Source organism: Amphibalanus amphitrite, unplaced genomic scaffold (assembly GCF_019059575.1).
Source record: "Amphibalanus amphitrite isolate SeventyFive unplaced genomic scaffold, NRLGWU_Aamphi_draft 000327F_arrow, whole genome shotgun sequence".
Lineage (NCBI taxonomy): Eukaryota > Metazoa > Arthropoda > Thecostraca > Balanomorpha > Balanidae > Amphibalanus > Amphibalanus amphitrite.
Window position 1 is genome coordinate 82,088 of NW_024881822.1, and position 26,779 is coordinate 108,866.

General features: G+C 50.2%; 1 protein-coding gene across 1 annotated transcript; it reads right to left on the bottom strand.

The window, feature by feature from the left end:
• Positions 1 to 14,223: 14,223 nt before the first annotated feature.
• Positions 14,224 to 25,985, bottom strand: LOC122388590. Its single transcript, XM_043379779.1, has 2 exons — positions 25,812 to 25,985; positions 14,224 to 17,359 (listed from the first exon to the last, which is right to left on the bottom strand). The coding sequence occupies exon 2, from the start codon at positions 17,323 to 17,325 to the stop codon at positions 15,844 to 15,846; it is 1,482 nt and encodes a 493-aa protein (XP_043235714.1). The 5' UTR covers positions 17,326 to 17,359; positions 25,812 to 25,985; the 3' UTR covers positions 14,224 to 15,843.
• Positions 25,986 to 26,779: the final 794 nt, after the last annotated feature.

Sequence of the window (26,779 nt, forward strand, 5' to 3'; positions counted from 1 at the left end):
TCAGAGGTCACCGGTTGACCTAGGACCTTAAAATCGGGTACCAATCTCTGCGTCTCATAACGGCGCACACGCTCGTTTTTTCCGCGACGCGCTAGCTCCACCAGGGGCGAAACGGCGAGGGGGGGTCGTACCCGCCCCCCCCCCCCCCTCGGCCGGCGCGTATGTAGAAAACCAATAGGTCCGGCGAGGGTTAAATTGTTTTCAGTGTGGTAAGTACCGTCTTCGAAATTCAACACGCTTATGTTGGATGAATAGCGCCTGAGATAAGCAGCCAATGAGTTCACGCGCTTTACTTCAAGCTCTCCTAAATGATAACAACAGTTTGATTCATCATGATATTAATATGTGAACAAAATGATTATTACGCTGTAGCTCACGGACTAAAAATGAAGCTTTTTGTACGGCCTGACTTTGAATGACCATAGGCCAAAGGAGTGCGGCCAGGGGGACTCTATTCCTTTCTTTTTTTAATAGCCCTTCGTTTAAAGCCTTGAATTATAATTAGAAGACAAAATGTAATTCTATTCGCGTCCCTTCATTCTCAGCGAAATTCTTACGTAATCCTTCTAAGTTTAGACTTTAGAGTAACGTTTCCTCAATAACATAGGCGGCGGAACGATTTGAGACAAGGGGGGCACCAGCTCAAGGAGCCAAACCTAGGGTACCCCAAATCCTGTTTTCTCATCGGATTTAGGCCACTTATTTTTCGTCACAGCCCTGACACGATGATTTTTTATTTTATTTTATTTATTTTTTTACTTAAAGGTAGTGTGCCACCTTTGAAAGATTTCCCATTTTATTTTTCCTAGGATAAGAAGCTTCTGTTTTTACCTAATATCGCAAAAAAAATCAAAAATGGGCCTGGAATAGTGCCTTTTTCGCCTAAAAGTTTTTCGGTTTTTAGATATGTATAACAACTGTAGTGGGCTCACCTGCAAACAGGCGTCGGGCAACAATCGCGAATGCGGCGCACTTGTGACAATAAGCAAAGGTCATTATAGTGTTACGACCATACGACGTACGGGAATGAGTTATCAGCTGTCTAATCGTAGACAACACAATGTCGAGCCTTAAACTGTAAGCCCGTATTGGTATTGTTTCTTTTATTTGGCTGTCGAACATTATTTATGGTTTGAAATATGATTTTATGTAAAATAATTGATATGAAAAAGCCGTCTTATAAGTTATGACCCCATTTCACCACACGCAAGTGGCAGAAATGACAATGATCAGCTGACGCATTTTTCTTGGCCGAAGTCAGAGCGCGCGGCCCGACGCACCACGCGTATTTGGAAATTCCGACCTCGACGAGCATCAGAAGCCACCTAACAGGCGTGTTCGAAACCGCAGGAGATGATGATGAACGGGTTTATCGAAACTTGATTGGATGAGCATATCGGTAATAGCGATTTCAGTGTGTGCATTTATTGTTCATAGTGGTGTGAAATGTGGTTGGGGTACGACCGACAACCCGTCGGGGCGAATTTCGCACTGGGGTACTCAAAATTTGAAGAATTTAAGACGTTTCCATGAGTTTTGAAGGTATGGATAAGTTCTAAAAATCCGGTTTTCCTTATCTGGGCCACTAACTCCATACGGTCCAAGAAAGCTGGCACACTACCTTTAACGAAAATGGCAGTTCACCCCCGTATGTGTGGTTAACTTTAAGCTGATCCTCAAGTACCTATGTGTTTGTCTCTTCCTTATTCTCGTTTGATAAATTCCATTAATCCTACATGTATCAAATTACCAAGAAGCCATCGCAGTACTAATCAGTGGCGAATCCCAGGGGGAGGTCACATGGGTCATGACTTTGGGCCTGAGGTCACCACATGCCTGTGAGGAGCACCACAGGCCTGACAGCCGGCACCACAGGCCCGCCAGGGGTACCACAGGCCTAGCAGGGGCACCATGGGCCTGTCAGTGGCACCACAGGCCTGTCAGGAGCACCATCGGCCTAGCAAAAGCACTACAGGTCTTCTAGGGGCACCACAGACCTGCCAGGGGCACCAGAGGCCTGCCAGGGGCACTATCAGCTTCGCAGGGAAACCACCGGCCTCGCAAGGGCACCATGGGCCTGTGAAGGGCACCATAAGCCTGTCGTTGGCACTTTAGGATTGTCAGGGGCACCACAAACCTGTCTAGGGCACCTGCGTTCTAACAGGGACACCACAGGCTCGCCAGGGGCACCACAGACCTGCCAAGGACCAGGGACACCACAGGCCTAGCAAGGACACCACAGGCCTGTCAGGGGCACCACAGGCCTGTCAGGGCCCATGGGCACCTATGTAAGTCATGTGCAGGCCGCAGGGCCCACCGTAGGCTTGTCAGGGGGCAGGGTAGGTAGGTACCACAGTCTTTCCAGGGGCACCAGCGGCCGAGCAGGGGCACCAGTCATCACACGACTAACCAAAAATAAAGAAAATAAAAAAACTGAAAATAGGGCACCACCAAAATTAAGTGGCCGAAATCCATTGAGGTTTAAATTTTGGGTGTAGGTAGGGGCACCACTTCGATTCATGACCCTCCCCTTGGAGTTTTCCCGAATCCGCCCCTGGTACTAATGCATGAAATTTAAGGGGGGCACCTTGCTATTGGTGCCCCCCTTGCAGAATTCAAGGGGGCACGGTGCCCCGGTGCCCCCCCCCGTTCCGCCGCCTATGCTCAATAACTATTCACAGCTTGGTTGATTTGCGGGATTAAGTCAATATATAGCAATTTCACAACTAAAATGAAACAGTTGAATAGCCCAAAATAAAAGATCAATTGTTTAACCCATGTGCATTCCCGATTCTTTCATTCCATTTTAAGCCTGGAACGCTCAGTGAATCCGATTACATGCTCCATATCTCACCAACAACAGAAAAGGCGCGCTAGCACACCGGCTACCAAATGGCGCCAGTTTCGGCGCGCCAGCTGCGCTCTCTGACGTCATTAGTGGTACTGTCCGGTGACGTAAGGACGGGGAGTGGCGGACGGGCGCGGCGGCGACGCGTTCAACTGGGCAGGATGGGAAGTGGCGGGCCCCGACCACCTCTGGGATTTGGCCTGATGCGATATTGAGATTAACGGCTCAGGGGCGTCGGGGTACATAGGGCCACTCGTCTGCCGGCGCCCGCGGGAAAACTGCCCGGCTGATTTACAATCAGAGCCCGCCGGGCCCGCGGAGGTATTGGGGTTTATCCCGGCCCCGCCTGCGCAGGGAGATATGGGAGGTACTTTTGTGTGGCTGAAATAACAGGACGAGGTGCCAACATGAAACTAACTGCAGCGCCTGTAATCGGGCTTTAGGGGTGTCTGAAAACTTCGTAAATGTCAACGCATTCATCTAACTGAAAGCAGAAGGCTGTCCCTCGTGTATTTTTTAAAATCATATCACACGGCAGATACCTACACTACTTAGAACTGTGGATCCAAGTACCTAATTGATAATCCATTCCTATATCACGTTGCATCGCATTTTGGTATCCTGCTATTATTATGTCAAACTTCTGTAGGTAAACCACCGACCCAAGGCAGCTCATCAAATTCGAGGGGGATATTCCACAGAGGGCAACGAACAGCTCACGCGGACAAACCGGACAGGACACAAAGAACAGTGTCCGGATGTCCAGAGAGTGGTAGAACGGGCCCCGGGACAGCACCCGGGCGCCGATCCCGTATTCCACGGTGGCCGCGGCAGATGAGTGATGGCCGACCCCACATTCTGCCGGCCGCCGTGGCCGTTTATCGCTACGTCATCTGACCGGAGGTCCCACACGCGCCCGTCCATCCTCGTGAGCGTCCTGCTAAGTTGCCACTGCCTATGGGAGGTCCTGGGGCCGTATTCACGTCGACTTCGTAAGTCGATTTTCTTTCGTAAGTATCATTTGGTATTCACGTCGACACTTCTTAAGTTTTTATCAACGGAGTTCACGTGAATAAAAAAATTTACTTAAGAAGTAGGTCAAACTTAAGAAAATTCTTACGAAAATGATCGACGTGAATACGGCCCCTGGTCATCTATCGGTTCGTACGTACGCATCTGAAGGAGCATTTCGAAATAGGCTGATGCTACATTTTGCGTTTATAAGCGATGCATGCGCTGTAGCCCTCAATGCTTACATTACATAACTGCCCGCCTCGTACCTGCTTACCAATGGGCAGAGCAGAGCATCTAGGCATAGGTTTGGTTGAGTAATGATTTACATAACGAAACTAGGGAGACAATCTGCTTAGCTGTCACTAATGACGATCGTTTTCTCCTACTGCTATTTTGCTAAACCGCTCTCCCAAACCTCCATTTTATCTACCTTCTGATGAACTACTTACCTTTATACATTACATTAGGTATCCCCAGAACAAGCGTCCTCAGTCACGGATGTCCCCTGCCAAATTGGAGCTGAATTGTCCAAATCGGACGCCTCCCAAGCCAGCGTCGGATGGAGGTAGTACAGCCTGGCATGAAAACGATCCATGCTGCTGCCGCACTGAATCCGAATGCCCGTGTCACTGTCAATAGTCGTGTGCAAGGCCCTATATACGTCGTGTGTGTGTCTTACCGCGGGCTGCGCCGTCCGGCACAGTCCTGGCGACCCCAGCCGATTGCAGCGTCATCTATACAGTCCAATAAAAACCCCACATCGCCGGGCCTGCGGCAGGTGACAGGTGGCGCCGTAATTCGCATAGTAGCGTGCGAGTAGGCCTCATACCGTGTTTGCACTGTGCAGTTGTGAACTCTGTGACCCGTTTCTGTCGCAGCGTATTGGAGCTGCGACGGCCGTCATCCGTCATGCTAGCGGAACGCTAGTCGTTACATATGCGGGATAAAAATACACCAGGGTTAGTTCCGATATCTGCCCAAGGACTCAACTATGTTGTCCTTGTCCAAACAATACCTATGGACATTATTCTTGTGTTTTTCTCTGAAGATAGAGCCAAGGCGCACTATCCTGGTCATACCACTAACCCTATCTGATAGCAACGGTTGGAGCTCGAAATCGAGAGTATTTTAGGACATGTCTTTTCATTTGCGGCATCTCGAGCCCAACTTGAGATGCAAAGTGAATTCAGCCATCCACACGAAACTAAGCGAGGCATAGCAAATATGCGTCTTGACTTGCAAATGATGCCCAAATTTGTCGAGAGCCACAAATGTACTGAAACTGACACGCATACATGCATGACCAATGTACATACCTACAACACCCGAACAGGAGTCCCAAGCCTTGGTCCCAAGGTCGTACCGATGCAGCTGACCGTATGGGTATTATCTGACATAGCTGACATTTTTACCAGGAATAAATGACTCCTTAAAAACAGACTTCCCGCTTACGCTGCTGGTAAACTCTCTGGCTACCTACGCCTTCGGGCCAGTGTTCTAAAATTGGATATTGGTTGGGTGTGCCAATGAAGAAAAAATTCCTAGGATGAGAAAAAAGGAAGTAGGAATAACTTATGTATTTTTGCAAAATGGATTTCATGTCAGGATCTTGACAGGGTGTGAAACAAAAGGTTTTGGGTGCATCAACTGTCAAGTGACGTGTAAACTGGGTGTTGGGACTACATGAAACTTTTTCAAAGATGAAGTAAAGTCGGTCATTCATATTTTAGGGATGAAAATATTTTCCCCATTAGGTGTGAGTTGCCACCAAAAAGTCTGAAAAATGGAACACTGCTTCGGGCTCCTGGATATGTTGTGCGATATCCTGGTGGCTTGTAAAAGTGCATTGTCTGACACTTTTTTCAAACAGTGGCAGGATTCTTGCCCGGTGTGTCGGTCGATATACCTACCGCTTAGCTCTCTCCTGTATAACCGTATAGTCCGTAGCTGTCGCATTCGATGGAGACTGACGCGAGTCGTCCGCATCGGTCGCCGGCGTGGTTCAGACGTGGCCCGTTATACGCACCGTTTATGCTAAATATCGACACCGACGGAACCTAGCTCTGATACATCAGCAAACGTCGTGGACTGAGCTGTGGAAATGCACCGCCGGCGAGCAAGCCGCAAATCATACCGAGGATAAACTGCCTTTATAGTTGAATTATTTACGTTTATATAGCACATCCCAACCGTGCAGTCTATCTCAGTTGCCAGGTCGAGCAGTTTGGCTGGCGGAGCGAAAATGTAGATGTGTCTTAGGGGATGCATATCTCGGCGCCTCAATAATCGTGCTCATTCGTATCTGGGTGACCCAGCTGAATGTGTAGGCCAACGGAAACTGGGCCGATTTTTATAGTACGAATTTGACATTATTTACTTGCAAGATGTCATAAAATATTTTTGTTAGCATGTTTCCCCACTTAATTTGTTTTATGACGGTGAGGCATGAAGGTGGATATTATGTGAGACAGTTATTTGTTTACTGGTCAGCTTGGCAAGCATTTTTTGATGAAAATAACAGTGGATGTGAATGATATTAATATTGAACACACATTTAAATGCTATCAAAACTATAGCAACTGTTCCTTGATTGGCTTTTCCGCGACGCTTAAGAAATGGCTAAGAGAATAGGCAAGAGTCAACGTATTACAACCATAACTAATCTGTTAGGGCTCTTTTACCTACGCATGGTTGCCTGTATCATTGCTGTATCTATACGAGAACTAAATGCTCGTTATATGTTGAATGTAAAAAACAGCCACTGATTAGCAACAAACAGTAACATATGGTTTATATCCACTTGCACTACGTCTAACCAGTTGTCCGCTGTAAGAAGGCTGCTGTTCTGAAGTAAAATCAGCTCCTTCCGATTTCCTGTGGTCACTTATCAGTCCGCAGTGATTCATGGTAACTGCTCGAATGAGTCGCCGTGCCCAACTGTCTGTAAAAATGGGCATTAGTAGCCTGGCCTGACGCTATCTCTGGCCTTGAAGTGGGACGTATTGGGCAATTATATCCAGGAACAGTTGCATTTTCCACCGCGACTCGGCCGAGCTGACGCTGTGGCCACCAAATGCGGCCGACTCTGCGCGACGCCCGAGCTGCAGTAACGAATGCGATCAATGCTCCCATCGGCTCCGCGTGCCGACGACCGAATAACATTACCAACGCCATGCATAAACCGGCTTCTGGCGCTCCACCGGGTGACAATTTCACTGAGGAGGGGAGCTCCTCCTTCAGCCCCAGCTGCGTTGTAGTTTGTTGTTCAACTTCACCTCCGTCGGCCCGCGGGGAGGCCCGATGTCGGCACTGTCGCCGAAATTCCGTGCCTTACATCGAGGTACCGTTTGATTTACAATGCGTGTCATGCTCGGGTGCACAAAGGCCCGCGTTCGGCTGAAGTATGTCGGTCCGGGTGGCGGGGCGCCGGTCCGGCGCTGGGTCGTCGCGGCGCGTCGCAGCGCCAGCGCGGCCGTCCGTCTCCGGGCGACTCTGACGTGTTGTCCTCCATCCTGATCGGGTTTGGACGCGCCCGAGTTTCCTCGTTGAGAACCGTCACACGCCGCCGTCCGAGCGCATTGTCTCATGATAAATGTGGTCAAGACAAAAAGAATCGGTCTCCGAAACAGTTTGACTACACGGGTACGGCGAGGGACAAAAGCTGTTGAACAGAACCAGACGGAAAACAGTTTGCGGTAAACGGGATGGGCAGCGTGTGACAATCCATCAGCAAACCAGTTGCCTGGTTAAGCCTGGATTTGGTCTTGGTAAAAGTATCCATGCCGCAGAAAATGTAATATTTGCTTCGTCATAAATGACAGTTTGCCAGGCCAGTGTGGGGAACTGACCCAGCAGACCTACCGCCGGCAATGTTGACGATGAGGCAAGGCTGACTCTAGTCCTGGAAACTAGGCCGAGACGGCCTAGTTCCCGTGATAATCTTACCAACATGCAGTGACATTTACGCGTGTCTGCCTTCCATAGGGAGCACTGCTGACTTCTGGGGCGATCTTTATTACATTCGCTTTGCGATGATTGAGCGGCGACATCAATATCGGCCTCGCTTCTCACCCTACTACTGGGCTGCATCGTCAGTGCGTCATCGTGCAATGTAATTGACTATGGAGCTTTTATGGCGTTTATCATGCCGCTGTTTGTGAAAACGATGAAGCATGCCGTGATAACAATACAGATGCAATAATGAGGACAGGTCTATATGTACCTACTGAAACAACAATGAGGGCATTTATCAGCTCATTTACGAACTAATTATTGCGAGAAAACATGTATGAAGGGTGTTTCATTGATTTATTCTTGCAGTGCTAAGACTTTATGATGGTCGCAATTCTGACATAGGTAGGTACTTACATGCAGACAAATATAATGCATTTATAAAAGAAAATGTAAGGTATAACAAAAGTGCTAAGAAACCAATTGAGAGAGTATTTATTTTAATATATTTACCATATTATCACGTATCAATTTAACGGTCAAATGATAATGTCGAGAGATGCTCTTGCTTATGCATTCGTGATTTGCTGCTATATCTGGCACTGTCGGAAGGTTTTGGGCCCGGACTAGCCATGGCTGGCCGTCTGGCAGGTGCACAAATGCCCGGCCGCAGAAGATACCATCAGGAATATGCTCACACAGTGATGTCCACGTCACCGGTAATCCGTTGACGGCAAACCGCTGGAAGAACTGGGCGCGCTGGGCTGACTTTCCCGGATTCGAGCGCCGCTGGTGCGCTGCTGGGTGACTTCTGCTGGTACCATCGCTACTCTGCGGCGCTCCGAGCGGCCTGTCGGTGGGTTTTCCGCCGACTCCGCATAACCATATTCGGTGCGAAGCTGCTTCAAACTCCGCCCGACAAGGTTAGCAGACCGGGCGGGGCAGAGGAATGGGGCGAGAACGGACCGGCCGGGGAAATAGGAAACGGACAAACACACAAAATGAACTTCAATAGAGTATCAGTTACCAATAGTCATACGGATACTTTGTCCAATTAATTTGACGAAGTAATTAATGTGGCTTATCATCCTTATCGTTTTTCACATAATATCAGCATGGTAATATGACTCATCATAGCAACAAACACATGAAATTGATGAGTCGATATGTTCGGTAAGGCTAATAAATTCATGAAGCAGTTTCCCAGTTAGCTGTCTAAATGACTTCTGCATTTGCGTCGTCACCGCAAACAAAAACGTTGAGGATTCCAATGAAAATGCCACAGGCATGGAAAATGCCATTGTCGCTATAAGGCTAACGGCAAAAATAATACCGTGCTCCTCAGCCAGCCTGCTGGCGCCGTTTTCCGTTCAGGGGGCAGGGGAGGGGGTCCGGCGAGACATGTTTGGCGCCAACTGCTTCGTCGGCGCGGCTGCGAGTCCGACGCGGAGCGCCGCTTATGTCTCCAACTTTTGTCTCCGCATTGCATGACGCCCGGCTGCCAGCACACCGTAAAGCACAATGACACAGACAAACCATAAAGCTGGCAGCCTTGTTTGGGCATGACACGGATGTCTTAAGCCAGAGCTCAGGTGGCATTGGTACGGACACTGCACGACCGATTTCAGAAGTAATCGTGCTCGCATGCTTTATTGGGATTAGTTATGTTTTCGGGCTTAAACAAAAAACTTGAGGCTGCCGAAATCCGTCTCTAACTGATGATGAATCGCTTGAAGAGGCATTTCATTTGACAATGACTTGCACCTTATGAACACATCTGGGCCAATTTAGCCTTTTCACAGCATATAAACTCATGTTTTTGAACTACTTGTCAAGTTAACTAGACGTCTTAATTCCTTTTTCAAGTAAAGCCGCATGTCTGAAAAATAACAACAATATGTGGCATGTGGTAAGCATTGTAATTTGTACTGGCTGAGTTTCTAAACGCCCGTGTATCGGTCGCGCAGTGCAAACCAACCGGGTCCATCAATTTATAGCCCTGGCAGCGAATTCCGTAGAACCTTAAACGACGACCATGGTAATCTACAGCGCCCTAATTTCACAGCTCAGTAGAGCGCTAGTCACGAAACCTTCATCCCAACTGGTGAGGCTGATCCACGTGTGGATAACACCTCACTGCAGCCAAGGCCACCCAAGATAAATATATATGGAGTGTCCGTCAACACGGTCTAAGAGAACCACAGCATGGCTGTGGTTGTCTTCATCGTCCCATTAAATTGTATAGCAAGTCTACTACATAGGTACATACTTCTACATATGACAACTTCAAATCAACTTTCATTTTAAATACGGGTGACGAGAACAGACATCGAAGACCATGGTACTGATTGTATAGTTTGTCCGACCTTTATGACCATTTTTGGGTCAATTGACAACTATTGGCAAAGACTTCGGCCCCAGATTAGCGATGACCTACCAGAAACAATTTGACATTCAAAATTGCCTGCCGACGCAGAAGGCGATAGCCATTCCAGCTACATATGTAACTTGCATCTGTTTATGACACGGTTCGTTCCTTCGGCCCTCCGACCGCTTCTTGCAGATCTCATCTGGCCCGCGCATCCACAAGTTTAGGTAGGCACGAGCCCACCTCCGGACAACACTGCAGGGCTGGAACTAGATGCGTTTGAGTTAACTATCAATCATGACAACTTCCAGCGTCTGTTAGCCGCGACTTCACGGCTCTGTTGATCTTCAGCTCTTATAGCGATCAACGAGAGAAAACAGGGGCGGATCCAGGAAAACTCCAAGGGGAGGGTCATGAATCGAAGTGGTGCCCCTACCTATACCCAAAATTAAAAACTCAACGGATTTCGTCCACTTCATTTTGGTGGGGCCCCCATTTTCAGTTTTTTTCTTCTTTTTATTTTTTATTTTCAGTCAGTATCTTAACTCTTAGCCACAACCACATTTACCAATTGTAAGCAAGTATATATGAATGTGCTATGTGTATATATGTTGTGGACGCTGAGTAGTGAGTACTTACCAGGAACGTTATCAGGTAAGCAAATCGTTGTCAGTCCGACGAACTTGACCCTGGCGTATAAAGGGTCTGTCCTTGACACTTCAGGCTTGTCAGGGGCACCAAAGTCCTTCCAGGGACACCACAAACCTGTCACGGGCAACTACGGCCTTGTAGGGGCGCCACAGACCCGCCAGGGGCACCACAGGCCTGCCAGGAAGCAGGGGCACCACAGGTCTAGCAAGTATACACGACAGGCCTGACAGGGGCACAACGGGCCTGTTGGGCCCATGAGTACCCCTAGGGGCAGGGGCACCACAGTCCTTCCAGGGGCACCGCAGGCCTGTGAGGGGCACCAGCGGCCTAGCAGGGGCACCAGTCAACACAGGCCTGCCAGGGGCACCACAGACCTGCCAGGGGCACCAGAGGCCTGCCAGGAGCACCACCGATCTCGCAGGGGTAACTTGGGCCTGTCAGGGCCCAGGGGCACCACGGGCCTGTCGAGAGGCACTTCAGGCTTTTCAGGGGCACCATAGTCCTCTCCGGGCGCAGGGGTAGCAGGGGCACCAGAGGCCTGCCAGGGGCACTACAGGCCTAGCAAGGGCACCACTGGTCTATCAGGGGCACCACGAGCCTGTCATAGCCAGGCATCTCAGGCTTGTCAAGGCCCAGGGGCACCACAGGTCTGTGAGGGGCACCAGCGACCTAGCAGGGGCACCAGTCAACACAGGTCTGCCAGGGGCGCCACAGACCTGCCAGGGGCACCACAGACCTGCCAGGGGCACCAGAGGTCTGCCAGGGGCACCACCGGCCTCGCAGGGGCACCTTGGGCCTGTCAGGGGCACCACGGGCCTGCCGAGGGGCACTTCAGACTTTTCAGGGGCACCAGTCCTCTCCGGGCGCAGGGGTACCAGCGGCCTAGCAAGAGCACCAGAGGCCTGCCAGGGGCACCAGCGGCCTAGCAAGGGCACCAGAGGCCTGCCAGGGGCACCACAGGCCTAACAAGGGCACCACGGGCCTGTCAGGGGCACCTAAGGCTTGTGAGGGCCCAGGGACACCACAGTCCTTCCAAGGGCACCGCAAGCCTGTCAGGGGCACCAGAGGCCTGCCAGGGGCACCTCAGGCTTGTCAGGGCCCAGGGGCACCACAGTCCTTCCAGGGGCATTACAAGCCTGTCAGGGGCACCAGAGGCCTAGCAAGGGCACCACAGGCCTGCCAGGGGCACCAGCGGCCTAGCAAGGGCACCAGAGTTCGAAAAAAAAACGAAAAAAAAGAGGCCTGCCAGGGGCACCACAGGCCTAACAAGGGCACCACGGGCCTGTCAGGGCCCAGGGGCACCACAGTCCTTCCAGGGGCATTACAAGCCTGTCAGGGGCACCAGAGGCCTAGCAAGGGCACCACAGGCCTGCCATGGACACCACAGGCCTGCCAGGGGCACCACCGGCCTGTCAGGGGCACCACGTGCCTGCCGGGGACACTTCAGGCTTGTCAGGGGCGTTACAGTCCTGTCAGGGCCCAGGGGCACCAGGCCCGTGGTGTCCCTGCTAGGCCTGTCATGCCCCTGGCGGTCCTGTGGTGCCCCTGTCAGGACTGTGATACCCCTGATAGGCCGGTGGTGCCCCTGGCAGGTCTTTGGGCCCCCGGGCCTCAAGGGGGGGGGCCATGACCCATGTGATCCCCCCCCCTTGGATCCGCCCCTGAGAGAAAAGGAGAATTGAAGCCATGCGGCACAGCATAACTACAGGCGCTTACTACTAGTGACATCTAGCGGCAATATTTTGAACCATGTGCCACGCACCATTTATGCGTTGGTAAGTTGTAGCATTTCATCGCTGTGATGCAAGTTGCCGGTTTGAATGATGCAAGAACCAAAGTCACCAAGCAGCTCCATCATTGATGGTGGCATTCCATCTCTGCCAATGAGACCGGGAACATCTCGAGTCGGGGGCCGATGCATCCAGTCAAAATAAAACTGACATGCGCTTATAGGTTGAAAGATCAAAGAACCGTCTCAAGGTAAAAATATCTGTCACCGAAAAAAAATCACCGTACTCATAGTAATCATCGTACAAATATCATCACAGCACGCCAATCACCAAAAAATATGTACCCATACGGTAGGTACACAACTAATGACAATCTAAGCCTACAGCCCTCTAACAACGCGGCCGCGGCCGCGCGTAAGGCGAGCGAACGCCTTTGCCAACACGAAGTGCCGATTTACGGTGGCAATCCCATTCTAGTCGATATCTCGTGTGAGCAAGTGACGTGGCCCGCTGACTAACCGACTCGTACGGTGTGAATAGAAATGACCCAGTCGTAAACAGGGTCTGGCTTCAACTATGGCCGGCCCTGATGCCAGAGGCGCACTGTGCCGCAGTGCGAGGAAACGTGCTCTTATTGATCTAATTTCTAAAGAACGCAGTCACCTGGGAGTCTGCACGCAAAAGGCTGTTTCAGCTTCCATAGAAACGCCGCCGATATCAGCAAGCCAACGAACGGCGGCAGCCAGCGCAACAACGAAACCGACCACGTGATGGCGATTGCCGTCCAATAAAAAACGGACTCGCAATTAGGAATATATCGCATTTGTGCAATGTGTGTCACTCTTAGCAGAATACCAATGCTCAAGTGTGGCTTTTGTCACGGGTTTGTTCGTTATCCCCGGGACAGTAGCAGCTGTCGCTGCGTCGGTCGCGCCACGCGGAGCCCGGAGGAGGGTAGTACCGGGAACTCGGTTCGGTCGGGCGCCACACCGGACCGCGCTCCCCCAGATATGGAGCGACGCTCCCAGTAGGGCGCACGTCGCACCGCGCGCCGGACCAACTGGTCGTAACAAGTTATCGCGTCCGCGGCGGCGGCGCGGAGCGTTGCGTGACCTCGGCCGGCCCTCGTCGGCAGCGGCGGCGGCTGCGGGCGGGTCGGCCGACCGGCCCTCGCCGCCGAGAGCCGCTAAACCCGGCCCGTCGGACGCTGCCCAATAGCGTGCCGGCCAGCCGATGCCATCAGTGAACTAAAATACATCAGACCGTGCATATGTAGCGCACATGCACGTCATTTCCTAAATCCCAGTGGCAAAGTGCTGCTAATGTACCCAGGCGTGTCAGTCAGATAGCAAAACCGCAGCGTTTTTACGCGGTCATATACAGTAAAGCTTGTGCCTGCTCAAACAGCATCACTGTGGTAGCGTTTTTCGGCTTCCTTTCCTCGCCGAGGCGTCGGCGCCGCGGTCGAACCCGCCCGGTGAGCGGCGATCGAGCGCGACCGCGGTGACTGCGTCGGGCGCGCGGCGTTCCCAGCCCGCCCGGCGAATTCCGGCTACGGTCCGCTGTCACGCAATGCGGAATGTTCCGCCAGTGTTGGCGCAGTGGGCCGCCGATTTTTCAGCCGCCCATAAAGTCCCGTCGAGTGGCCAACACAGGCAGCGTACCAGAGTAGGTATATTTTCAGGTAGAAACAATATCACCCCAACGTCAACACCCATATTATGTCCTGCTCTTCTGACGCGCGTCACCGGGTGCAGAGGACCCTCGCGCCGGCCAGCGCGCTGGGGACACGTGCCGACTGTATCAGGTCGCCGGTCGGAGCCCCCTGTGCGCGCCGATGGGCCACGAGGACACCCCTGCGACCCGGCCGGCCGCGCGGCACCGTCCTCCGGCGCCAGCGGCCACACGCCGCCTATAGGAAAACGGTCCGCGTTCAGAGGAAAAGAGGCGCACGGACGTTTCCGCAACTGGAAATCCCAGCAGCTTAGCTGAATTAGGAGACGCAAAAACGACGGAGCGTCGCCGCGCCGGCCGTGGGAGGGAGAGGCGCCACGCGGCGCGCATCGGTGCCTCCTCCCTCATGGCTCGGCGCGGAGACGGTCCGGCCGGTCCCTCCGACAGCGCAGCTCAGATCTCAGCGGCTGGCCGGAGGCGCGGCGCCCCGACCGGTGCACACAACACGACCAACAACAGTCCGAGCGAGCGATACGGCACTGGGCCGGCACAGCACAGCCCGGCCGCACAACCAAACACCAACAGACTGACTGACAAACACTGACGAGCGGGCGACGGGCCGGTGCCGTCGCGGCGCGGGCTGTGCGCAACACAGGGCGGCGGGGCGGGCACAACAGCGCACACAGGAGCACACAGCACACCAACAGTGCCGAACACAGTACAGGTTCTCACAGCGGCAAGGATGGATCAGCCCGTAACACCACAAAACAACGCGTTAGCAGCCGGCGGTAGCTGCCCTCTAAAGAAAATAGACTGCCCGACGGTCAGCAGGGGACCCGGGTGGTGCAGCAGGCATCCCGAACTCTGAACACAGCAATGCCTCGCGGGAACACAGTGACCCTCTTGCTCGGGCCGCGCAGATTGGCAAAATATCGCTCGGTACCACTTCACCACTAAGTACATAAAACAGCCGGCCGCTTCAGAAGATGACCGGCCACAGCACAGGTGCGCGCAGACCACAACAATGCCTATCAATCTAAGCTCAAAACAAACATAGGTGTGCCCGATAAAACTCTACAGTCAGGAACAGATTAAAGCTCGAGGTCTGATTAGAATGTGAAACCAGCATCCCTTGAACGAACACATTGCAAAGGAGCAGCGGCAACAGCCACAGCAGCGGCAACGACCACAGCAGCAGCAGCAGCAGCAGCAGCAGCAGCAGCAGCGGCGGCGGCGGCGGCGGTATACACAGCATGCCGCAGCAGTCGCTCCTCGGCCGGTTTCCGACTCGGCGGCGGCGGACGGCCATCCTCAGTGCGCGACCCGTCTCACCATCGACCCGTGTCACGTAGCAGCGTGGCCCGACAGCCCGTATCACATCTGCGCGTCTCGCAGCGCGCGCCTCCGTCCGTCCTCCCGGCACAGCGGCTCGCGGCGGCACCACACAGCCAGCGAGCGGCCGGCCTCTGCCCCGCCGCGGTCCTCTCTTTACCAAACGTTATCACCAAACCCTCACTCCGGCGGCTTCTAAGCTAGCTGACCGCGGCACTACCGCACTTCGCGCATTGCTCTGAGCACCGGCCACACGCTCTGACCGGCGGCGGGTTTCACACCACCCGATGATCACAGTCGGTCTCTGTCGGAGACAGACCCAGCTGCCGAATTAGCTCCGGCCCGTCGGCGGGCCATCGGAACCGACAGCCGGGCACCAGTGCGGCCGGGCCGGCCTCATCGCCGCCGCCGCCGCCGCCCTCCGGCAGCACCACAAACACGCGCCGGTAGTCCTGCGCCAGCGCGCTGTTACGCACACAGTGCAGCACTGCACTGAAGGTGGCTTCGTGGCCGACCAGACGGCTGGAGGCCGAGAACCCACCGCCGGTGGTGCTGGTGCCATTCTCCGCGCCGCCGCCGCCCAGCGCGGTGGCAGGGCCCTGCTCCAGCTGCAGCGCGCGCTCCGAGCACAGGAACACGATCTTGGCGTGTCGCAGCCGCTCGGAGGTCAGCACGTCAGCCACGGGCACGGCGCGCAGCAGCGAGGCCAGCTTGCGCTCCTGGAAATCGCTCACTTGTAGGCCGGCGTCGCGCAGGTCGGATTTGAGCTGCGCCAGCCGCTGCCCGGCCCACAGATGAACGAGCAGCACCTGCGCGCCGCTGGGCGCCGCCGTCTTCGCCGAGAACGGCACGCGTTGGCCGGGCCGCACGGCGGTGCACTCTCGCCAGACGAACACCAGGCCGGCGGCGATGACCGCCAGGGTGACGCCAACCACGGCGTACAGTGCCTTCATGCGATCGTCGCCGGCTGCGGGCAGCACCGCGCCGGCGTCTGTCGGCGTGTCGCTGAGCCGCACGGGCAATACGATCCGCTTGCAGCCATTGTTGCTGCCCTGACAGACCCACGAGTCGGACGGCAGCACCTCGAGCCGGTACCGGCCGGGAGTCAGAGGCTCCCGCGAGCCGTTCAACTCGACACGCACGTCGGGCGCGGCGTCGGCCACCAGCGGGCCGGCGACGCGGTGGTGTCCGCAAGCCTTGTCCCGCTCCTCCGGACACCGGTACAGACGCACCTCTAGCCGCGGAAAGTAGAACTGCGTGGCATTTTTGTCCGGCTTGAGGTGCACGTCGAGCCGCGGCGGCCGGCCGGCCAGCTGCACCGCCGATATCTCCAAGTTGTAGTCGTAGTAGTCGAGCCCGTCAAAGTGCCAGTACTTGCGACAGTGGCTGCCGTTCGCACACGTGCAGCGCGCCTCAAAACAGCCGGCCACCACGGTGCGGAAGACGGCCACTCCGTCCGACACCGGCGCCGTCTGTTTTGCGTCGTGCCAGGAGCCGTTCTGGCCGCAGTCGATCGGCATGCCGCTGGAGTTTAGCATCACAAACAGCGAGAGCCGGTCGCAGCCGCACGTGTCATTGACGAGCACGTTGGAGCGCCGGTGTCCATTCTCGTTGGTCGAGTTGAGCAGGCGGATACAGCGGGTGTCGGCGGTGACGACTGCGGCGGCTCGACCGGCCGGCAGCAGCAGGAGCAGCAGCAGCAGCAGCGGCGGCGGCAGGCGGCGGCAGCTGTCCGAGACCGGGGCGGCGCCAGCCATCGGCCCCACTCACATCACCCGTCGGGGTCGGCCTCTGTCGGACAGAGACCGGGGTCAGTCGGCTCACCCAGGCGCAGCTGTCACACACGTCAGCACACCACCCGGGGCGAGCCGTCGCCACACACTGACTGTTTGGCGGTACACCGGCCGGCCCGCCGGCGGTCGCCACACCGGCTATTGAAATGCAGACGCCGCCGAGCGCCGGCGTCCGAGAGACCTCTGTAACAGCCGGCCCCGACTGACGCAATGACACTTGTACGAGATGAGGCGCCGTGTGCCGGCACTGATAACGGCACGTATCGGCCGCCTGCCGCGCTGCTGACGACACATGAACGGACCAGATAGTGCAGCTGCACAGTCAGTCATTGCGTGCAACATCGCATGCTCCGAATAGCATTCGTCTTTGAGGCTGAGAATTCGACTATGTTTGCATTAGAACTGGCAGTAGCTGGTACGGCAGTCAAATTACTTGGTTTACTTTGACGAATTTGTATTTGTATTTGTACATTTACAAATTTGTATTTGTATTTGTACATGTATATTTAAAATCGCCAACAGACAATAAGTCAACTTAAAAGGCGAAGTCAAAGAGACAGTAAAACAGCACACACCCACACACACAACACACACACACCTACATACACACACACACACTGAAGATAAAAACACGTAGGGTTATAAACACAGGAGATGTAAATAAATAAATAATAGCCTAAAAAGCCTAGTAAACAAGAAACACTAAAAGCACAGCGGATGCGATCACGCCGCTTCCAGCCCTTTCACATAGTTTAAAACGTGTCCTCTAAAAGTGTAGAAACTATCGCTAAAAACATCAGCGGGACTTCTAGTTAAAAACACGTTCATGGCCCTCGGTAGTCGGCGCAGAAAACCATCCCCGACGGTCCGTACGCGCCAGGGAAGCTCGGCGAAGAGCCGCTGTGAGCGGGTTGATCGCGGCGGCACATGGAGCGGAAATCTACCAAGGAGGTTAGAAGAACGGATTTTACCGGCCAGGATATTCCTCAGGAAGAGCAGGTCGTGTTGGTTTCTACGGACAGACAAAGATGTAATACCAAAATGATGCAGAAGAGAAGGATAGGACAGAGAGGAACATGGCGAGGATGTGTTTGTTTATTGATGAAAGATACGGCGGCTCGTAGTTAGACAGCAACAATGCTTCCTGAACGTTAGAATCACTACGCCATTGAGGGATTCGAATTTAAATAATGTACTTAACCGTCGCAGGGGGTCGAACCCCCTCGGTTTTTCGTGAATAACTCGCACAAAGAGCGGTCGATCGCGCCAAAACTTTCAGTACACTGGAGTTGATCAATTTTACACCTACCCCAAAAATTTCATGACCCTGACCCAAAGGATCTTTACCCTGTGACCTGTTTCTCGAGACCATGCTAGGCCCGAATCGCGGTTCGGCGTATGAAGGCTCACATTGTCCGCGTGTTTCCAGTCTCTTCGTTCAAACATGTGAAATGATGCTGGCCCATGCATTTATTATATTTTATTATAATTTGGGCCGAAACTTTTGAATGGAAGGATTCACAAGGACAGAGCCCCGCTAAGCGGAGCTTGTTGCGTTGGCCCTACCCTCTACCTTCCGATCGCGCAATTCCTTGTCTAAGGCAGAATTTAGATTCCGAAGTTTAACGTGCGCACAAAGCCGCGCACGGTATCATCGGCTTCCACTCGTCACCGGCAGCACGTTCGCTTTTTCCGCGAAGTTTTAGCTCAATCAGGGACCGAACAGCAAGGGAGACGGTGTCCAACGGACCCCACTCCCCCCATACGAATGACGATGGCAAAACACCAATACGGGCGAGGTAAGGTTGTGATGAATTGCTGTTGATGGCATGCACTTTTGAAAGTCGGAATCACAATACAATTCTGACGGGCAGGATGAAATCACCCTTTCACGGAAAATGTGCAGCATCCTTGACAGAGACTGATGGAAACTGGTGTTATAAAGCACCAAACAACAAACGCGGCCGGTCTAACGAAAAATCGATGCCACTTTTCCCACGTAAAAGCTCAAGCTGCTTGGAACAGCTTCATTTGTAACAAAATTGCACCAGATGTCGCCATTTTGTCTCTCTGAATACTGGCTACCAACGTTTATCGACTAATCGAGCCGAAGTCGCCATCCAAATAAGGTTAGACAATGTGCCCGGTGGTAGGGAATATGGATAGGTATATATGGATAGGTAATAAGAATATGGATAGGCTAATCGTTTCTGGACATAAACGGGTGTTGGACATCGTTAACATAGCCATGTTTTCAACAGAGACCAATGCCAAATGGCATAGTCATTCCTCCGGTATCATTTAAAGGTAGTGTGCCAGCTTTCTTGGACCATATGGAGTTAACCCTCGCCCGCACATGGGGGGGGGGTTGCCACACCCCCCCCCCCCCAGGCAGTCTTTCTGCTCTGCACTCAACATTTTTAGAGCTAGAAGGCTGATTTTCCGTATAGCTGCTCGTCTATCCTTTCGTGATGTCCACTGAAAATTTCAAGTTTCTGTGATTTTTGGTTTCGGAGATATGACCTTGTTTTTCAGGTCATGTCATGACCCAAATGGCCAATTCTCAACATCTTGCGTTTGCCATGGGCCTTGTGAGCTTTTGACACCCTGATTTCGGCCTTTTTTGCCAGTCTTACCTCCCACCTATCATGGAACATGTTGTTCGACGATGTACAGGGGTCAAGGTCAGGGTCAAGGTCAACCTAGGTCATCTAAGATAATTGCGTTTTAGGCAAGCTGAATTTACTTTTTGTGAAGTTTTTTGACTGCATTTTTGGTAAAAGCTTCTCATATCATGATTTCATGTGATATGGACCCAAAAACAATCGGTGCACACATCAGTATACACACAGACACACACAGACATACAAACACATATAATTGACCTTGACCTAACTTGACCTGAAATGACCTCAGCAGCAAAATTCTGGTCGGATAGTGTGACAAAGAGGTTCTAGCTGGCTTGGCACCAGAAAACAGCATCGTCATCGGTATTTGATAAGCAGCGCACTTGATATCCAACGGTGACCCAAAACAGCAACATTTTTTAGTTTGACCTGACCTGGAAGGTCAATGACTGACCTGAGAAGGTAAAACTGGGTATCATTGGATTCGTCTCTTCCCAAAGAATCTTTTTGGTCTTTACTGCTAAGCTCTATCTCCAACAGGAACGAAATGGCGCGGGGGGGGGTGGCAACCCCCCCCCCCCCCCATGTGCGTTCTAGGATGGGAAAATGCATGTGCGGGCGAGGGTTAATGACCCGGATAAGGAGAACCGGATTTTTAGAACTTATCCATGCCTTTAAAACTCATGGAAACGTCTTATATTCTTCAAATTTTGAGTACCCCAGTGCGAAATTCGCCCCGATGGGTTATCGGTCGTACCCCAACCACATTTCACACCACTATGAACAATAAATGCACACACTAAAATCGCTATTACCGATAGGCTCATCCAATCAAGTTTCGATAAACCCGTTCATCATCTCCTGCGGTTTCGAACACGCCTGTTAGGTGGCTTTTGATGCTCGTCAAGGTCGGAATTTCCGAATACGCGTGGTGCGTCGGGCCGAGCGCTCTGACTTCTGCCAAGAAAAATGCGTCAGCTGATCATTGTCATTTCTGCCACTTGCGTGTGGTGAAATGGGGTCATAACTTAAGAGACGGCTGTTTCATATCAATTATTTTACATAAAATCATATTTCAAACCATAAATTAATGTTCGAGAGCCAAATTAAAGAAAAAAATACCAATACAGGCTTACAGTTTAAGTTCGACATTGTGTTGTCTACGATTAGACAGCTAATAACTCATTCCCGTACGTCATAACTCTATAATGACCTTTGCTTATTGTCACATGTGCGCCGCATTCGCGATTGTTGCCGACGTCTGTTTGCAGGTCAGCCCACTACAGTTGTTATACATATCGAAAAACGGATAAACTTTTAGGCAAAAAAGGCACTATTCCAAGTCCATTTTTGATTTTTTTGCGATATTAGGTAAAAACAGAAGCTTCTTATCCTAGGAAAAATAAAATGGGAAATCATTGGAAGGTGGCACACTACCTTTCATATAAAAAATACGTTATCAACTGCAGACACTGTAGGCTGTAGCCATTGCCACTTCCGCTCACAACCAATCATTTTACCATGTTGTTCACTCCATGTTTAGTATTTAGAGTAGGTAACTGAGTCACAAAAGCACGTAACGAGAAGCAAACGGGAGGTGAACTTCAGTAATACTTCTCACATCAGCAAGAAATAGGAAGGCAAACAGGAATTAAGAATCCGAAATCTAGCGTTATGGGATGAACTGAGCTGATCGTCATAGGTTGTCAGTCAATAAGACTGTAATGGGTTATGAAAGGCTACCCAGAAAAAAAGGTACATATTACGCCGCATGCATGATTCATTGATCCACAAGTGACTATTTCTCGAATATGCTGTGCAGGTAAGAAGAACAGGATCAACTCCTCACCAAAGAAAGAATATGTTATTACGGATAAAATATGCTACTTATGTCACTGGTCATACCATTCGTGCGCCACTAATAATGTGGCTGAGCTGCATACGACTCAATCCACAGCCGACAATTAGAGGCCTCATTTGCAGCAAAACGTGGCTTAGTTTGCGAGCAGGAGCCAGAATGGTGCAGCGTATGAATTAATCCATACTTTTTTCCGTTCGCTCCGAGCCTAGAGCTTAGTTATCAAAAGGCGAGCACACGACCTCTATGTATTTATGACCACGTTTCCATGGGCATTTGAGCCCAGGCCAGGGCATTCCATGGACATTTGAGCTACCATACTATCATATTTACTTCAATCTATTTACTTCAAGGACTTGACGTGGATTATTTGAAATTGATTCACAACCCAACACGACAAACTGATGAGATGCAGTCTGCTAATTAAAACACGTTTTCAAAAGATCGTCCTATGAACTATTCTCGCCTTCTCTACTGCTCCATCGTACTTTCTTACGCAGCGTCCTCCTTGATCGGTAGGGAATAACCTCCTAACGAGTTTGAAGTTGGTTTCAAGTTAGCTCAAGCCTCAAACGGTGTGCAGAATTGCGCCCGACCGACAGGGACCGAACCGGTTAAATGCGGACAGGGGCGGATACTCAGACGTGTTGGTCTCGCTAGACATTGGTAGGCTAGACAGCTAGACATTTCAATATGACGGAAGCGGCAAACGACATTTGAGAGTTCAGAACTCTGGAATTTGAAAACTAGCAGAGGCAACTTTCTGAGTCAATTACCTCAGAGTTGCAGTTGCTGCGAGAACGTGGACGGTCATAAGTTAAACATTAAAAATGAGAATAATCTACACAACGTGCATTAACGTAGTTAGTCGTCAAAGCGACATAAAAATGATACCCAACTATCAGAGTGTCTAAAGACCGTAGTCCCGTAGGAGTAGGTATTCACGGACCAAGTCACTAACAGGATGAAATTCAAATAGCGTTTGATAGCCCCGCCGGAAACTACCATGTGACCCAATTTCACTGACATAGGTGTAACCGATAACGTCACAGGTCAGGTCAGGTCGCATTCTGAGCGTTTACGGGCCTTCTAAGAAATGTATAACATTGACTAAAAGGCATGCTATCCAAAAATATCGATAAAACATTGTTTGCCTACTACCAAGGAAGGATTTTGCCAAATAAGGTAACTGATACTGTTCAGGTCACAGAGATCAGGTCACTAAGGGTCACAATATGAACTCAACTATACACACAAATATCTATCATATGTATTTACATATGTATGATATGTACACATACATATCAACATAAGTAGATATGTAAACATGTAAATGTTTTATGGTCAATGTTACATTTCAAACTTAATGATGCGGGTTAGATGACCATTAGGGCCAGTTAAGGTTACGTTCTGGCGAAGGCCAGGTCAAGGTCACATATAAAAAATGAGCTTTAAATTGAGTCAAACAATTTGATGCCACTAATTTTGAGAAGTTTTTTTTCGCAATAACTTCACAAAAAATTAAGCAATTAATCTAAAATTTGGTAGCATCCACAGCTTGGTACGTATGTCGATGGACGACCATACGTTCTAAACATATCTTTCCATTTTCCAAAATGTTGAATATTGTGTTATCTATAGGGTATTACCTATATCGAGAAAAAGTTTTTTTTTTTTTGGGGGGGGGGGTAAAAACAAAGTTAAAAATTCGAAATAGCATTTTAGTGGCCCTGTTAATTCAGGCCCTAATTAAACCTTAACTGGCCCTACTTATGTTGACATTTATGGGCCTCCTGACAGGTATGGTTGCGGTTGGTGGCAGGCCGTAGCCAGGTGAAGTCAGTGAGGGGACCGGCCGTGCGCGGCTTTGTGCGCACGTTAAACTTTGGACTCTAAATTCTGCCATAGAACTGGAATTGCGCGATCGGAGGGTAGAGGGCAGGGACATCGCAACAAGCTTTGCTTAGCGATGGCTCTGTCCTTGTGAATCCTTCCCATCAAAAGGTTCGGACTAAATTTATTTAAAAAAAAAATGCCATGCCTTTTTGTGTTGGATATTTTTTTTTAATCTTCAACAGTGGAGGCGTGACGGCTCTTCCCGTCACACTTTTTAGGTCATAAATGACGTCATTTATGGCCAATCTATCATAGTCACTTGAAACATGAAATTAAATTGAAGCCCTGAGGGATCCTGAAAGTCTAGTGATTAATAAACATGTGGATGTGGATGACCTTTGGAAGAAGTGAATGAAAAGAATATAATCAGTATAGTTTAGTACCTACTTTGGGCTTTGAGGTGTTCTTCACCTTTGCTTCGTGAGAATCACTTAGCAACTGTGCACCTGACTGTGGGAACTACCTGACAGCAGTGAAACAACTGTGTACTTAAATACTTTGTGGCAACGTCACTTATCAGAAAGAGCACAGCCACAAATCCATCTCCCGAGTCTAAGGGTAAGTGAGTACCACGCATGGTTATGGTTCCCAGGCAATGCCATTGGCCAGGGTGTTTGCCAGGTGCTCTGAGGTATAAATGGAATAGTTGATGTCTGTGATGTCAGGATATACTTCACATTCACATTAAGTTTCACATATTGGAAATAAGGTGAAAATTAAGACCCTTGCCCATCACAAGAACAATGTCCTATCACTGAGATCTACCTACTTCTCAAAGATGAATCACAAGAAAGATATCACAAGTCTGAAATGGAAGATTTTCATGATAACCTACCTAGTACCTACTTTTTATAAATGACAAACTGTAACATGCTACAGCATTCCTGACCCACAATGACATTTCTATGCATGAGCTTGAAGTGCATGTAGTAATGAAGAAAAACAGCAACAAAAATGAAGCAGAATTTCAGTAAAAATGAGAAGACCAATGAAACACACCCTATGAATACACAAAAACTTGCCTAACCTGACCTAATGTAGCACACTAACCCACAACATAAACACAAAACACAATGTTCAAATTCTGCTGCAGCAGTTTCATGTTTTCTCAGCCCTCTCATCTACGCCTTCTTCTGGCACACAATGTGGTGCTGCATGTAACTTTTGAAAGGAACAAGAGGAAAATTTATAACTTATAAGGTTGGATTTTGTAGGTAATACTACATCAACATTGGTATTTTAATGCCCAAATCTGTCATGGAAATCTGATCCCACTTAAGCAGGTAGGTCATTTCAATGATTTGAAGTAGGTACCTACATATCTTCAACACTGGCTTACATGAACCGTACAATGATATAGGGAACTGTGCAACAAGCCCTGATGGTTCGTGTTAAAGTGATTCACAAATCACAGGCGTGAATACTGCAATGAGTGCAGTAAAACAAAATAATTGTCTGAACCTGTTACCTAAATGTTGCAAATGATGGTCAGTAGCTAGTGGGCACAGTTCCAAGCAAATAAATCAGTATAATTGCTAGCTCAAATGAAACATTTTACACAAACGAGCAGCGCACAGGGCCCTGTTTCACCGGTGATAGCAGCACGCTACTATCAAATTGCGCGAGCTGACGTGATGTGATGAGGTCACACTAATGACGTTTCGTGTAATCCGTGAGCTGCGTTTGGAACAGAGTTGCTGTCTCGTTGAATGCGTTTGATAACATTTGTTTGATCACACGGCCGTGAAGATGTTAGCAGCAATATTTGATGACATCACACAGATTGACGGCGTCATGGTTTGTTGATGTTTCCATGGAAACCCATTTGACACGTGTCACCGGTGAAACAGGGCCCAGGCCACAGGCACACTACGATAACAATTGGCAGTCACCAAGCAATGTGCACACATTTACATTTTACAAGTCAAGAAAACGACCTGGATCAGGGTTAGGGTGGTTGCAGTTCAGGATATATTGTATAATGAATGAAAACTTGCAGTTCAACCAAGAGTTCAACGTGACGTTGTTGACGTGCTGAGCTCAAGTTACGCAGCAGTACTCGTACTTACCCAATCGGATTCGTATCCAAATTATGTTACAGCTTCATTCAGAGCGATGTAGAGGCCCCGCAAATTTGCATCACTTTAACAAAAATTCACCAAATTATCAATATTGTCAAATTTCTGCAGCTTTAGCTTCCGCCGCTGCGCCACTCCTCACACACGAATCGCCGCGCAAGAACTGACAGGCATTAGCTGAAATAGTTCGAAAGCAAATATGAAATGTAATATATGACGTCATCGATTTGCGCAATCTGATTGGTAGCAGACTGGTTTTTGATTCACCTTTTTTGGATCGATTTGATTTTTGTTTGATTCAATCACCGTTTGATTCCTTCAAAAAAATTGGTGAATCGATTCCTTTTGATTCAGAGAATCAAAAAACAATAAAAGGAATGATTCACGTTTGATTCAGCCAAAATTTTTTTGAATGATTCTTTTTTGATTCAATTAGAAAATAAAATATACAAAATATCAGGGATAGTATTGTATTTGTTGTGTTCTTTTTGTTGTCATGTAATGGCAGTAGTGTTAACCCGCGCCCCACTGGGGGGGGGGCTATTTATAGCCCCCATCCAGTTTTTCTGCAATAACTTCCAAACTGCTTGACGTATCAACGCCAAACTTTCAGTACCTTCGGCTGCATCAATTTGACATGTTGTGTCAAAATTTGAACTTCGTATCTGTCATAGATCGGCCGGAAATGACGTCAGAGTGACGTCATGTTCGGCCGATTTCGAAGCAAAACATAAAACCACGGGAATCGCTCCTAAGAGCTCAGTTTTTAAAGGGACCCTCCCACCTTCAAAAAAGTTAATAAATTGGCATGAAAGTGATGTCGCTCGATTCAGAAAGAGTAAAAACGAATATCTACCAAATTTCACCGAAAAATATTCACCGGTTTTCAAGACATTAAACTTTTACTTTTGTTTACTTTTTGGGATCTCCGCTGTTCCTAGCGACTTCATTTTGGAAGT